The 15,708-nt window shown below is 37.7% G+C and overlaps 1 protein-coding gene across 6 annotated transcripts in view; it reads left to right on the top strand.

The window, feature by feature from the left end:
• Positions 1–15,708, top strand: part of SORCS2 (sortilin related VPS10 domain containing receptor 2) — a 536,289-nt gene that overhangs the window by 489,215 nt on the left and 31,366 nt on the right. For all 6 annotated transcript variants that reach the window (XM_071447415.1, XM_071447414.1, XM_071447413.1 and 3 more), the window contains exons 15-21: positions 2,286–2,406; positions 3,679–3,812; positions 4,336–4,464; positions 6,194–6,365; positions 10,016–10,202; positions 14,053–14,186; positions 15,313–15,436. In XM_071447415.1, the coding sequence (XP_071303516.1) occupies positions 2,286–2,406; positions 3,679–3,812; positions 4,336–4,464; positions 6,194–6,365; positions 10,016–10,202; positions 14,053–14,186; positions 15,313–15,436 (1,001 nt within the window). The remainder of the gene's footprint in view (positions 1–2,285; positions 2,407–3,678; positions 3,813–4,335; positions 4,465–6,193; positions 6,366–10,015; positions 10,203–14,052; positions 14,187–15,312; positions 15,437–15,708) is intronic.

Genomic DNA, 15,708 nt, shown 5'->3' with positions numbered 1-15,708 from the left:
TTGTTCTTTTATATCTCTGGTTCTATATACACACATAAAAGTGTATGTGTGGTTGTGTGTGTGTATTTATATATATAAGCAACATCTTTCCCTTGCCATAGTTATTTGGAATCATCCTCATGAGATTTCAAAGAGCGTTAATAATAGTTCAGAGATTATGTTTTCAGGAGAATGTCATTATTCTGTTCTGCCTTGAACTCAAAACACCACCTCCTTTCTTCCTCTTTCCTTGGCTAATCTGCCTGAGATAGCTCACACGAATGGAGAAAATTTCATTTGTTCTGTAGAAAATACTTTTCTTGAGGCAGGAGTGAAGCTTTAACTTGGCTACTTGCACTTGAATGTATATTTTTATGAACGAGTTAATAAAAGAAATGCAGTAAATTTGTGAAGTCTTGTGATGCCTGGAGCAGCAATCACTGAGGTAGGTAGTTGCATAAGCACATGGTGAAGTCTGCCTTATGTTAGTACCTTGTATGGAGAAACAAAGATTTTAGAAAACAGGCACAGGACATTTTGCATACAAAAGACACTTCATGTTTGTCAGCAAACCCAGTCATATTGAAACAGGCATTGTGGAAAAAGCAAGAGACCACCTAGGTAGACACTTTATTGAGTATGTAACTACCAGTGAATAAGATTATATGGTGACAGCAGCTCTTAGGATCCAGCTGAACCAGAAAAAAGAACCAAACCCTTAGGCTTAATGAGAGAAATGGGACCACACACCTATGTGCACATACAGCCAGTGACTGAGCCACATTTTTTAGTTTGTGTGCATTGCTTCTACTTCTGAGCCATAAGTACGTTTAGAAGGAAAGGAATTAGATGTTCCAAGTCCTTTAATCTCAGAGCCTTACAAGAAAAGAGTAAGAAATACAAACTAAATGCATATGTTTGTGTTTAATTAACTGCACTGCTTGTGGTGTGGTTTCCTGTGAGCATGGGTTGTCCAGTCACTATAATGGGAGCAGTGTGAGCAATAACCTATTGATATCTACAGCTCTCTGCTGTGGAGGAGAAGCAAAGACACCAGAAAGGAAAGGGGGAAATCATTGTACATCTTTAGTCTCTGTGAACTATTTTTCAGCCTTTTTGGAATATTTCAGAGCTGTAAGCCATTTACGAGGGAACATGCTTTGTGTATTGCCTCTGTGCTGTAGAAAATCAATCACTTCTGGTCTACTCCAGTTCCAATCTGAACCTGGAATTCAGGACAAGAGAAATGACTGGGCACTGCAGAATGATTTTAGTAAAACTGTACCGTTCCTGCTGTGCCTGGATTTGGACAAAACTGAGGGCAAAGCAAAAGAATTAATTACTTTGGACAATGATACTAAAACTTGGAATATGAACTCCGTGCAGTATGAACTGCACAGAAATTGTTGGCTTCAGAATTAACCTTAAATTCTTTGGCAAGTAAGTCACATAAGCCTGATACAAACCACAAATACATTTTACTTTTGCCCAAAAAGAGTCTTTATCCTTTCTAATTTGTTGTTTGATGTCATATGTACCCATTTTGTTTTGGAAATAAAGATTCTGACTTAAAAAAAGTTGTCTGCTTTGAAAGTGCAGTTTGTTTTTTAAAGCAATGAGATTTCCTTTTTTTTTTCCTTCCCCCTCCACCACCCCCAAAAAAAGATTATACCATTTTTGGCTGGTTTTTGTTATACTTTGAACTATCTGAAATGAAGAAGAGACTCTGAATTCTCCAGCACACTGTGGAGATGTAGTGTATTCCTTAGAAATTAATAAAATATTATGATAATGCTGTGAGTTTAACAATAGCATGTTGCCATCTGAAGACTGTAGAAATTAAAACAAAATCCCACAAGAAAAAGAACTGAAGAAATTGCAAATCACAAGGAATGAGCAACAGAGCTGGAAACTGACTCTGGTCATCTGGGTTTCTGCTCCCTGATCTGAGCTTCCTGTCAAAATCTGAGAGCTCTGTCTGTTTCACATAGCAAGATAATAGAGAAAAAAAATTATTTCAAATTAGAAAATATTATTCCCTATTTAATTTTTGGATAGTTTGCTAGGGAAAAAAACCTTTAACATATGAGTTATATCTCTTCATTGTAAAGTTTCATACAATTAACAAGTGTTTCCTAACTAGATTCATTGTACATAGAAGAGGAATAAAAGTGGAAGAAAAATTAACCTGGCACCTTTTAGCAGAGAACTACGACTGTGGATAGGAAAAGATAAGACTGAAATTTTGAATCTAAGCTGTTTGGTATTTCTTTGCAGTAAGAGTTTCCTTTTGGTCTTTTGTTCAGAGTCTTTGGACATATCAGCTACCGCTCAGACTGGGAACTGGTGAAGGTGGATTTCAGACCATCCTTCCCCAGGGAGTGCACTGATGAAGACTATGAGTCTTGGGAGCTCACAAATCTGCAGGTATTCATAGTTTTATGTTAACTGACAAAATTTTTCCATAGCTTTCAGATTCATATAGTGTTGTGTGCTAAGAAAATGTTTCCAAATTGAATTGGGATGCTACACCCACAGCTTAGTCTCCTTATGCTGATTTCGCTGGAGTTTAAATTCAGAGAGGATTTCGTGTTCCCTTTGGTTGTGTGATCTGTGTCCCAAAAAAGGCAGAAGTATATCTGGGGGGTTGCCATAATAATAGGTGGTCCTGCTGGGTTGGGAAGCATGTCCCATAAAGTGAAGTGTGTAATATTGATTGAAACAATTTCAACATGCAGTCATGTTCTGCCAACTTCCTGACCACATACCATACTCATATATAAATTGCCATAAGTAAAGTCCATTCCAGAAGTAATTTAGGATCTCAGTGGACCAATAATGTAATGGAGTCCAGTTGTTTTGGGCAATATCCTTTCTGCATAGTGCACTAAGGCTGTGCTAATCATGATGCTCTGGCCAAATCCACTTTCCGGAAGCTAAATTGTCTGTACTATGTACTGATTAAAGAGACCAATATGTGGTGGTATTTTTTATTAAATGGAACACATCATATTTATTCATAATCATTCTGATTTTTATGTTTTACTTCTTCCACCAGGGTTGGTTTATTTTTCGCATACTTCAGTGTTACTCCAGCTCTCATTTTCTAGTTCTCGTGCCTAATTTTACACCTCCTGTTTGGGACTGCTGTGTGTATACAAAGAATGTTACACAGATCTGAGCCTAAAGGGTAACAGTATCCTGGGGTATTGGCATTGAAATATCTTTCAGAAATTAGAAACTACTAAAATTACTTTGACAGAGTACTTGCAGCTGCCCATTTACCAATGGAGTGTGTATGGAGAGAGCTCGTTCTGTGTCCTCATGGTTGGTGCTTCAAATGGACAGGCAACATGAGATATGGTCATTTAGAGAAATTCACTATCTGAAGACAGATGAAATTTTTAAATGGCAATTCTGAGCTTTGCACACAGGTTTGGGCACTTATGAAACATAAATTGCACTTTCATTTTCATGTGCATCTTCAGATTTGTGTCCTGGAAATATGGCCCATGTTACAACTCTGTAATGATCTGTTAGTGGACAGCAGTGGATATGAGGGCTTTCTATACCTATATATCTGAGATCAGAGGGCTGGTAAGGTTTATAGTCTTGGCAGGAAGACCAGCCTTTCTCAGGACAACACAAGGTCTGTTTGTGGAGGTTCTGTGGCAATAAGTCCAGTGCTTTGATATTCAGGGTGATCGTTGCATCATGGGCCAGCAGAGAAGCTTTCGGAAGAGGAAGATTTCATCTTGGTGCATTAAAGGGAAAAGTTTCACATCAGCTCTCACATCCAAAGTTTGTGAATGTGTGAACACTGATTTCTTATGGTGAGTCTGTCTGTGGGCCTTTTGACTTATTTCTAATAAATATTTACATAGAGGTTGAGATGGGTTTATTTTCCTCCTTTTGCCCCTGTTCCCATTAAAAATCTTGCTATGTTTAAGTATTTGTTTCACCTGACTGAACAGATCCTGATGTTTTTCTTTGTTGACCAAGACTTGAAAAATGACCATGGAATTAATTTTAAAGGCAAGCTTAAAAAAAAAAAAAAAAAAAGAAAAGAAAAGAAATGTTTGGTCTGAGTGTCAAAGGAAACCTTTAAAAAAATTCTTTTTTACCAAGGGAGGTAATTTTGCAGAACTGACGAAGTAATTGCAACCAGTTTTTCCCCCAAGTGTACACAACTCCCACTGAAATTAGAACAGAATTGGCTTCATCAACTTGTATGGTCATCTAGTAGAATAACACTGAAAAAATATATTGACTTTGAAAAATGTAGTCTCGTTCACCCCAAACTGGATTGCAGAGTGAAGTGGGGGTAGTAACATGTTTGGTGTTGATGTTTTTCAGTGATTACGGGTTTGAGCGCTCTGCACCTCTGAAGCTGGAGTCGAGCAAATGCTTTGCTGACTTTTGGTTTAACCCAGAAGCACCTCCTGAAGATTGTGTGTTGGGGCAGGCATACACCAGCAGCACTGGGTAAGCTGATTTTGCATTTCATGGGCTCGATGAGGCTTCCAGAGAGGGGTAGAATATTTCAATCAGTAGCCTCAAATGTGGTTTGAAAGAAATTCATATTTAAATACTTAAATGGAGTCTACGAAAGAGCTGGAGAGGGACTTTACACAAGGACATGTAGTGATAGGACCAGGGGGAATGGCCTTTAACTGAAGGAGTGAAGGTTTGGATTAGATAATAGGAAAAATTTCTTTGCTGTGAGAGTGGTGAGTTTCTCTGGGCACAGGTTGCCCAGAGAAACTGGGGATTCCCCATCGCTGGAAGTGTTGAAGGCCAGGTTGGATGGGGCTTTGAGCATCCTGATCTAGTGGAAGATGTCCCTGTCCATGATAGGAGGGTTAATAGAGATAATCTTTAAGGTCTCTTCCAACCCAAACCAGTCTATGATTCTATGAAATGTAAATTAGGCAAACTGTAAAAACTGGGAAATGGAAAAGTTCTGATTCTGACATAGGGCATGATCAGGAGGTTCCTACAGATTAATGAAAGGAAAATATTGCCTTGTGTGTTCACAGCACTTAAAAACTAATCCATTTGAGAAGAGGGTGAGCTGTCTTTTCAGAATTTTTATTTTTTTGGTAATATTTTGTATCTATTATTACACTTCTGATAGGAATGTTCATGAGCCTTTTAGCTCGTTTCTTGGGTTCAGAGTAATTTTCAGTTTGGGTCCAATGAATTACTCTGAGGAACTGACAGCATCTCACAGAATTTCCAAGTTTCTCACTTCCATAAGGGTAAGGAGTTCTGTGGAGAAAAGATTCTTTTCCTGACCATATGGGACACTCAGAATCAAAGGAAAGCTTTAGTAACTATAAACAATACTGCATAGAATATACACTACAATGTAGTCTGACGTCTGTGCTGAGAATAACTTGCAGCTGGCATCTATTCTGGCTTATCATAACACCATCACAGTCGGTTGTGGAGATGAGAACCAAATGCTGAAATGTCCAATCTGGCAATAGAATCACAGTCTCTGTGTATATTTACCTTACAGAGGAAAATGCTGCCTTTTGGGTTGTGGATGACAGCTGGGATATACAGAGTGGGAATTCAGAAGAATGAAATGTAACTCTGATTGTAAAGGATGTTTAAAAATAACATACCTGTGTGAAAGTGATCTATAAATAATTACTGTACACATCCGACCATTTCATTATTAGCACTTTAAAAGTGTGAGTCCTTTCACTCTTTTATACAGTTATATCAAACAAATGCTTTAAGTGTTTTAAGAAACAAATAGATTTGGAAGCAGCAGTTAAGCAATTAGTTCTGGGTTAATGTAGAAGCTGTTTGGTCTAATTTCTTCCCAATCTGTGGGATTTGAACCAAGACCTCTAGAGCATTGAAGACTTGGATGCTAGAAAAGGGGATGACAGAGAGGACAGCAGACTGTCTAGGTGCCCAAGGGCTAGTCAGGCATGTTTCTAAGTTGGAAAACACAGACTCTTCCAATGCATGTAAGTGAAATTCTCATCCATGCTCCACACCCTTTCTTCAGCAGGTTACCCCAGTTAAGGCAATGAAAGTACTTGCATTGTTAGTTGGCTTTGATCATTTGCAATCTTCTCTGTTTGTGAACCCAAGGAAAATGCAGTGGCCTCAATCACACATGCATTTGGTGCCTTTGCTGTCATTCTTTTCCTTACCTCCAATTCATTGTGCCCACTGTTTACTGTTTTTGCAGGTACAGGAAAGTTGTTTCTAATGTGTGTGAAGGTGGAGTAGACCTGCAGCAGAACTTAGCACACCATATGTGTCCATTGATTGCTCCCAAGGGACTTCAGATCAGCATCAGAGAAGAAAGTCTGGCTGTAAGGCCTGGGGAAGACATCACCTTCATTGTCCAACAAGAGCAGGTAGTAATAAACATTGGCTACATGGAAGGTGAATTGCTGATTTTAGGGTTAGTTTCATTCCTACCGGTTTTGCTGCTGATTGAAGATTAATTTGTGCTTGAGACAAAGATTAACAGCTTTCTAAATACTGAAACTTGATTTCAAGTGAATAAGATAAGCCAGTAAACTCAGTGAACCTCCAAATTCCACCCGCAGAACAGGATTTGTCTCCTCAGGAGAAAAAGCACTGATTTCTTGGAAAGTCAGAGTAACTGGATTACCAAAGTCTTCTTGAACTGAAAATTTCAACTGCTGTATCAGAGAAGAACAAAAATGGAGAGAACATTTAATACTTGGCTTTAGATGCTTTTGAGAATCAACCTTTCAGAAAGGAATGAGGCAAAGCCTTACAGAAATCAGCAAATAGCTCAGCATAAGAATATTTTTATATTTTAGTTGTGTTGCCAAAGATACAGGGGCATTTTCTGTTTATTGAAAGACAATTCCCTAAGGCCCTGACCAACAGCAGCGAGTAACTCTTGGATGAATTGTTTGCCATGGGTTTGTTTTCTCATGCTTGTTTTTTAGCATTAAGCTATAACTGCTCTGCTCAGGTTACCAGAGTATTGTAATCCTGGCTAACCCCACTGGTTTGCAAGAACTTGAAGAAAGTTCACACATTTTGGCAAACCTGTGCTCTATAAATCAAGCACTTGGGATTTATTTCTGTAATAGAATCAAGAAGGTCACGTGCAGAACACTGGGCTGCTTAATGCTTCACAGGCTCTGTCCCAGTGCATGCAGTGCCCCAACAGTTTGTGTGGCAAGTCCTGCTGCCTTCTCTTTTTAGAATTTGTTTGGAAATGTTTATTGTAAGCCTAGAGCATTTGGTTACAATTTGGACTCTAATGATTTTGATTGGCAGTTTGAGTTTCTTCCTACTGAAGCTTTAATGAATCTCTGTGGCAATATGAAAAACATTTAAAATTATTCAAAAATCTCCAGAAATAACGGATCTTGAAGAGAATCCCTTGCTCTGTCTTTTGGTGAACTCTTTGCTCCATGCATCAAAGAGGAAGACAGACTTAGAAGAAATATAGCAGTTTGGTGCCCTCTATGGCTAAGAATAATATTTAAACTCAAATGTTCTGAGCACTGCCTAGAACTTAATCTGTATGACAAAGTCCAGTGAGAATTCATAACAATTACTGAGTTTAGGAATCAGCTCTACTACAACAAACCAAAACATATTCTTTTCTCTGGTGAACAAAATTAATTTGCTAGTTTCTGTGAATGCATGTTGTTAGGTGCAGGAATACCAGACATTAGAGAGGAAAGGAAGCAGGCTTCTGGTACATTTGGGCAGTTTGCAACTGTCCTTAGAAATAATAATAAAGAATAAATACACCATCATGGTCATAATTTTCCCCAAATTTTTTTGGCTGAATATATGAATAAATAATGTCATGACAATCCTCTATTTTTTATAGAAGTAGATGTCCCCAATTCCTTATAGATTTATCTGCCTTTTCCCTTTATCACTGTTTTGCTACTTCTCCATACTCTGTCTTTACCCGTCAGGAAATAGAAATACCTGGATGTTTTGAAGAAAGCACCCTCATCTTCACACTAGGGAAGTTAATAGAATAAAATGTTAAGAGAACCTTCCTCTACTGTCTTTCAATGCTGGTTTCTGTCTCACCTGGAAAAAATATGCATGTACACTTGCTAGCATTAGACAGAGTGAAAAAGAATTGTATGCAAGCTAATGTCATCTAAAGAGATTCCACTTGCTGACACATTGCTGGCAAGGAGATATCTCTTCTGCTTTAAACTTTAATAACATGTTATCTCCTCTGCAAAATTCTACCCTTCTGTTGTCAAAGTAAAGATGTTATTTGGGAAAAAACTATTCACAATGAAGAGCCTTTCACAGTCCTTTATGTGTCTTGAAATATGGTGCTTAGGTATTTGATAATCCTAGAGGTTCCTTATTATGGGTATTTTTTACATTATAAGCAATGTTGTTTCGTGTGATAAAACATGGAACAAAATCATCCACACTGTAAAATAATAAAAGGAGGAAATAATAGTATGTTTTCCTTCCTTTTGGAAAGGTAATGTCAGGATTACATGGGTTCTAGGCATGATACCTCCTTTGATTTTCAAAGGATCATAGAAATACAGACTGACAGTTTGGAAGGGACCTCAAGGATCATCTGGTCTAACCTCTCTTGGAAAAATCATAGAGCTGGATAAGATGCCTGGCACCTGTCCTGCTAAATCAATAGAATAGAATAGAATAGAATAGAATAGAATAGAATAGAATAGAATAGAATAGAATAGAATTCTGGATAATTTATCAGTTTCCTGGGGAGATTATTGCAATCACTGATCGTTGTCATTGTGAAAAGAATTACATAGTGCTGCCTTTTAGGATTAAATTTTGAAATAAAGCAATTTCAGAGCGTGGGTTTTGGAGAAATGAAGTGATTTTTGAATACTTTAATGTCAATCCTTTTCTGCTTTGATGGCCTTTCATGTTGCTTGACCAGCATATGGGTGCATACATTCCTTTCATAGAGGAAAGGAAGTTTTTGAAATCTATACTTGTGTTTCCACAACCAAGAGGCTTTTCTACATAGCCTGGCCCTGCAGCTTGCCATGGTCTCTGGGAAGCAAGCAGGAACATCCACACTGCTGGAGGTCAAGGAATCAGGGCCACTTGCTCAGGCAGTGCTGCCAGTAGTGTTGAAAAAGCATTGCTGCTCACAGCTAAAACAAATTTTCCTTTGACTGAATCCAAATGACCGGTCCATGTGGCACAGACCTGATTTCTCTCTTGAGCAGCTATGCTGTGACAACATGAATGATGGGCATGTTTGTTCTCTGACAATGGTATCAGCCTTGTGGCACTTTAGGCCTGAATTTAGGAGTGCAGTGTTACTTAAAGGAACACTTAACAGAAGTATTATGAATTATAAATTTCATGAGCTATTTGACATGATCGAATTATTTGACTGGACTTTTAAACCATTTCCCAAACTCAGCTTTATTAAGCATGCATCTAATTTTGCACTAGAGCATGTTAGCTCTTAACATGCTGGTAGATCCATGTAACACTCTACAACTCTGGAAAGATCCCAGCTTGGGTCTTAAAGGCCACAGGGTTGACAGTGAGAAGGTATGGCTGGAAAGCGCTGTGAAGAACATCTAAGCCAATTGGTTTTACTTTATAACTGCAAAGGCTAGAAGCTCATGTGATGAGTAGTAAATTGCTAAAATAGCAATCTTCTGTTGCTTACAATCACATGAGCATCACTTTTGAACCTTGGGCTGTTCTGCACCATTATGTTACATAATGTCCAGCTGCATTAAGAGAAGAGTGATGGTTTCTGTCCCATACAACTTGGTTAGTGGTCTGGGGTATGTAATTTTAAGGTAGCACCTTGCTCTGTAAACATGGTATTTTCTCTATTAGTGCACACAGCATCTGTTGCACTAATGTAATTGCCATGGCAGTAGTGGTTTTACTGCAGCTGTTGCAGTTGGGTCAAGATGTCTGGCTGGGGCTGAAAACGCTGTTGTGATTCTGTAAAAGGTTATGAACATGTGTCCTGTCTATTTTGGTTGTGGCCATTGCAGATATCTGTGATGTGATTTCCTTTTAGGGTGATGTATTGAGTACCAAATACCAGGTAGATCTTGGGGATGGCTTTAAGGCGATATACGTGAACCTGACGATGACTGGAGAGCCCATCCGTCACCGCTACGAGAATCCCGGGATTTACCGCGTCTCCGTGAAGGCTGAGAATGTGGCTGGGCATGACGAGGCTGTGGTGTTCGTCCAAGTCAACTGTAAATCAGCTCTTTGGTTTTCTTACTTTGGCCACTGTGTACAAACCTCATGTCAGCTATGAAGGAGGAAAGAAAATTGCTAGTCACAATTAAGAAAGACCCTATTTTTTCAATATCCTCATGCAGTCCTGCAGTGTTGTGTGTTATTAATGCAGAAGCTTGTAAACCTAATCCAGCAGGAGGTCAGAATTAGTTTTGTTTGGATTTGGCAGAAGGATGGTTTATTAATCTTTTAAATAACAAGCATGCCTCAGTATAAATTTCAGGTTTGATCCATCTTCCTGATTCAAAACCCCTTGTCAGCCTTAGCAGCTAAAATTTAATACTTTGAGCTATGTCTTTGTAGAGCTTCCAGGTGCAGTGTAAAGCAAGTTAACAGACGTGTTGGGAAACATGAGTTCTTGTATGATTCTAAAAAATAGTCAAAATCTCAGTGGTTCTAAATCTAAATTTTAGGTAGTTAATTGTCACAGAGTTTTAAATGGTGCTTGGATATAATTTAATGTTTGCAGGCAGTATTATTTGACTTGTATTTCTGTTCCTCTCCTTAATTAAGACTGAAAAACCCCAATCAAACAGATATAAAATAAAGAATAGCACGGCCCAGGGAATATCATGCACCATTGCAAGCTTAATGTACCTCAGTCATCTCATAACTGAAATGAAGAAGGAAACTCAGAAGTGGAACTGATTTCTCCTCTTCCTTTGAGATTCAGGACAGCTATTGCCTGTTTTCAGATGCGTCAAAAAATTCAGAAACTAGTAACATCAAAGGGAAAGATACTCATCTTGCATTCTCCAGGTGTCTGTTTCCCTCTGTTGTGAGTGGTGTGCCTTCCATCCTAATCCCAAAGCAGTGGAAATCACTGGAGCCATATACCAGGTTATGCACAGAGCCATCTGCTTTATGTCAGCTTGTCTAGTGACTGCTGATATTTTTGTATTTTGCTAGTCAGCGTTCTTGAGTTCAGAGTTTCCAGTTCTTCTTTGAGTAGCAGACAAAGGCAAACACATTCATGCTAAAGACCAATCTCCTGTTTGTATCAAACATAAAGATTCAGAATCAAATTTTACAACTCAGTTTCATTATCTGTTTCTTTGTTGTGTTTGTTTTTTAAATCATTTGACACCTCCGAAGAGCTCAGATAAATTACTTAGGGCTTCACTGTTACATTTGAGAAGCTTCTAGGTGCTGAGAAGTGGAGTAGGCAAAGAAATAGTAGAGCTATACAAGCAATGAACAGGAAAAAACTCTGTGTGACATTCTTCTCTCCAAGAATAACTTCTAACCCTTCAGAGAATGACAAGCAGTAGCAAGGCCTGATAAAAAGCAGAAGACTTTCTCAAAGTGTGCTTTTAACATGGCCTATGTTAGAGTAAACAGTAAAACTAAAAGATGTTGATTCTCTTTTATGCAGCAGATTTTCAAATTGCAGAAAGCAGAGTTGTTTTACACAAGTAAATGATTGGTGCATTAGGGGACTGGTGCTGAAGTGCAGAGGCAGCAGGGCACTGAGGCAGATGTGATTCCTGCCTGAGCCTGCCCTGAATGCTGCACAGGGACTGGCAGACTCATGGAAGTGTGTTACACAGCCTGCTTGAGGAAATGCTTTCACCGCGATTTGCTCTGTTTAATTTTTTTAGGTAAATTACAAGATTTGAGGAAATTAGTTGGCACTAATTAAACTGCAATTTCTACGTTCTAGTGAAACACTGATAGCCATTAAGGGACATTTTTCACTGTGGAATACCATGAAAGCAGGGGTCTCTGTAGAATTCTTCTTTCAGGAGTCAGCAGTCTTCAACTGATGTATTATTCCCAGGGAATTTTTTCAGAGGGAAATGGAAGAGGAAATCTTTCCACTTCTGCCAGGTTGCTATGTGATACTCTTTAATGCAGGACAGTTATGAGAATTTTAGCCTGTCAGGCAAATCATACTTTCTGATCCAGATTAAACAATCTAAAACTTTCTAATGAACTGCAAGACAAATTAGAAATTAGAATTAGCATAAATGTGAGTAGGCAACTGTAGAGGCCCAAGAACTCAGAATAAAAAGAACTAAAGAAGAGCTGCATACATCCATTAATACATATGCTGCATGCATTTTATTTTTCACGGAACCATGACCTGTATAGTGTAGAACTTTGGAAACTACTGAAATTTGAACTTAGTTAAATAGAAATCATATAACTTCAGTCTTAATTGTACACACTTAAGAGTGCTATGAAGCTTGTTCAAATGCATTATGGAATTGTGTAACAGAGACAAGCAGAAGGATTCACAGTAATTATTCTCAGCTCTTTAATATATAGAAAGATCAAACCTGAAATTACAGTCATCATTCAAGTACCAAGTAACTTGGCCTCTAAAAATTTTGGAAAAGAAAGTAATCTTCTTCTGGAACAAAACCATATCTCAAAGTAATCAGTTTCCTCTGTGAAAACACAGGTTTGTGGCAGAAGGTAAAAAGTTTCTCAGATCCTTCGAGAAGGAAAATATATTTCTAGGAGGAACAAATTTATTGAAATTCCTAACATTTCTGAATTTTATTCAAGACACCATCACCAGAGAAGCATTTTTTACTCCTCTGGAAGCTACTGAAGAAATAATTTGTTAAAGCACCCAACATTTTTTGAATTCATGTAGGTGGTTTGAGAGTTATTGGAGAAAATGCAGAGTAAAATAGAGCCTTACATTCAGATGAAGCACCACACAGACCAAGTGAAGTGAGGTGGAAAAGGGCTTTGGACAGCTTACTCTCAGAAGTTCAGTCAGTTTAGTCAAAGTGAAATTAGAAGTGAACCAGCAATGACTCAGTCCCTGATACAAAATAAGAGAAATGCTTCAGAGCAGTGTTAATTACCATTAAGTTTGCACTGAGATGAAAAACCTTTGAATGAGTTAAAAAATATTTCGAATGGAACAGAAATGGATGGTATTCATTCTGTGTAAGGAATGAATGTTGAACTCTGCAGTGGTTTCGTATCCCAGGTAGTTGGTGCAGGTGAAGAAATTAAGAAATTCTAGTTCCCACATTGTGCTGTTAAAAAGCTTTTACCTTCAGACATTCTGATAAAGATATACTGGGAAACCTCTGAGGGAAAGATTTTCTTTCAACACAGTTACTGTACTGTGAAACAGCACAACACTAATAAACATAACACAAGCAGATAAAACCGTTGTAATGATCCATTTCTTTTAAACAAATAGTCATGTTTATGGTTTTAGTAGTTCAGAAAGGAATAAACCTACCACATTTTGGAGTCCAGAGGTTATCTATTTTGATTTGCAAATAAATGCTCCCCTGATGTACAGATCTATTTTAAAGCATGAATTAATGAGATTTTTTATGTGAGCCTAACAGCTGATATTTTATAATGAAAATGAGTAGTCAGCAGCATTCTTTTTCAGTTTTCTGATTTTCCCTTAGCAATTTGAGACTTGTTAGATTTCTATTCATTTGATCTTTTGTTACTGAGTTTAAAAAAAGAAAAAAAAAAAGCTGAGATTGCCTTTTCCAGTTTTTAACTGGAGTATTTGCTTATGTGTCTCGAATTGGACATGAATGAAACGAATGGGTATGAGAGAAGCCCATTTTGTTGATCTGTCTTATTGCTTTAAGATTTGGTTTGAGGGGTTTTGGGGTCATCTGGGGGATGTTTTGTAGTTGAAATGAGGTCTTTCCAATTATGTCCATAGCTTTCAATATGGATGTAAAAGAGGAAGGAAAGGAGGAAGGGAAAAATAAATTCAGGACCTTATGGTGAACAGGTGGGAGGCTTTTGGGGAAGGAGGTGTTAATAAATTGATGGATTCTTGTTCAATGATATTTTTGGAACTTTGTTCAGCTCCACTCCAGGCTTTAAATTTAGAAGTGGTTCCAGTCATTGGGAGAAACCAGGAGGTGAACCTGACAGCCATCATCCTGCCTAAGAACCCTAATTTGACAGTTTTCTACTGGTGGATAGGAAACAATCTTCAGGTACACACATGGTTTTGATTATTTCAAGAGATTATTTCAATCCCTTTCCAGTAAAGGTTGTCCCTTTCTTTCTAATTTTAAACTGTTTGCTTTGTGGGGGGAAAACAACATTTTCTTCTGCTTCATTACCTGTGGGAAAAAACAGTTTCTAGAGGGGAGTGGATTTGGGATCATTACTGATGAATGATGAAACTTAGATTTATGCACTTCCAAGCTAATAACATGAGTGATGTAAATTGAAGTGCTGAACAAATATATATATAGGTTGTTTGGGTTTTTTCATTGTATAGATAAATGTTTTCTGTGAGTCTAAAATAACTGTCATATCAAAAATAAATGTGTTATCTTAAAGGATATCAAAACATTGAGAGCACTCAAACAATCTAGTGTTATTCATTTGTGGATCAAAGTCTGTATAAACATGTCCTAGAGCATCCAAGTATTTCTGCTGGGGAGTATTTATTGTATAGCTGGGTTAATTTCTTTTAAGGTCATTTTTTCAATAACAGATAAGAAATTTTCTTTATGAGGCAGACTAAGTGTGACAGAGGAATGCTTCAAATAAGTGCAGTGAACTTTCTTCTTGTGAATGTCCTGTCTACCCTAATCCCAGCCTGTATCTGTTCATCATTACTGACTTTGCCATTGCAAGAAGAGGCTCTGAGGGTCTTGTGAAGGGTTTTGTCTTTCTTAAGGATGTGGTAAGGGAGCAGAGTATCTCAGCTCCACCTTAGAGGTGACTGTGGGCTGCTGCTCTGACAGCATTAATCCTTTTGACCCTGTTATACCCTACATTTTTTGAGGCAAATGAGTTGCTTCATATAATCTTGTAGAGATTGTTGAGACTCACTCAGACTCCATTAATTTTAGTGGGATCTGACTGAAAACCTAATACTTGACTGATTACTCTAAAAGAAAGATTTTTCTCATCTGGCTGCTTGATTGCATAAGATCCTTTCAAGGAAAGAAAAATTCTGTATTGAAAATTGTAGTTGATAGATTTGATAAAATATTGAAAATTTTAAATTTTATGTGAAATTTTTTTTGCTGATATTTTTAACAACAGTGTTTTTCAGCACTGTTCTCATGGTTCTTGCTGAAATTCTGTTCTTTGTTTTTTTTAAAGCCACTGCTTACATTGGAGAGTTTTCTGGTGACAAAGTTTGCTGAGACAGGTGATGTCAGAGTTACAGTACAAGTTTCCTGTGGGAGCTCTATGCTTCAGGACTCAAAAGTTATCCATGTTTTTGGTGAGACATTAGTCTTTTTCCTTTTTTTTTGTTTAATATGTAATTTTATTGGATGTCTAAAACCAGCCCTACCACAAGTGAACCTATTGTAAAATTAAATCTAATGCCAGATTTAATTGTTAAAATAAGAGGCATGAACAGTCACTAAATAACTCCAAAAAGCTGAATAGTCAAACATTTTGTTTACTTTGCTTATTTTAAATGTTACTGTGGTTCCTAGATGCTATATGTGTTAAAATAGTATTTTGGCCAGTGACTAGAAAGTTTCCCAG

Source organism: Agelaius tricolor, unplaced genomic scaffold (genome assembly GCF_023055355.1).
Source record: "Agelaius tricolor isolate 1412-34295 unplaced genomic scaffold, bAgeTri1.0.p SCAF_24, whole genome shotgun sequence".
NCBI classification, from domain to species: domain Eukaryota; kingdom Metazoa; phylum Chordata; class Aves; order Passeriformes; family Icteridae; genus Agelaius; species Agelaius tricolor.
Note: the sequence above shows the minus strand (reverse complement) of the source record. Positions and strands in the feature narration are given on the sequence as shown.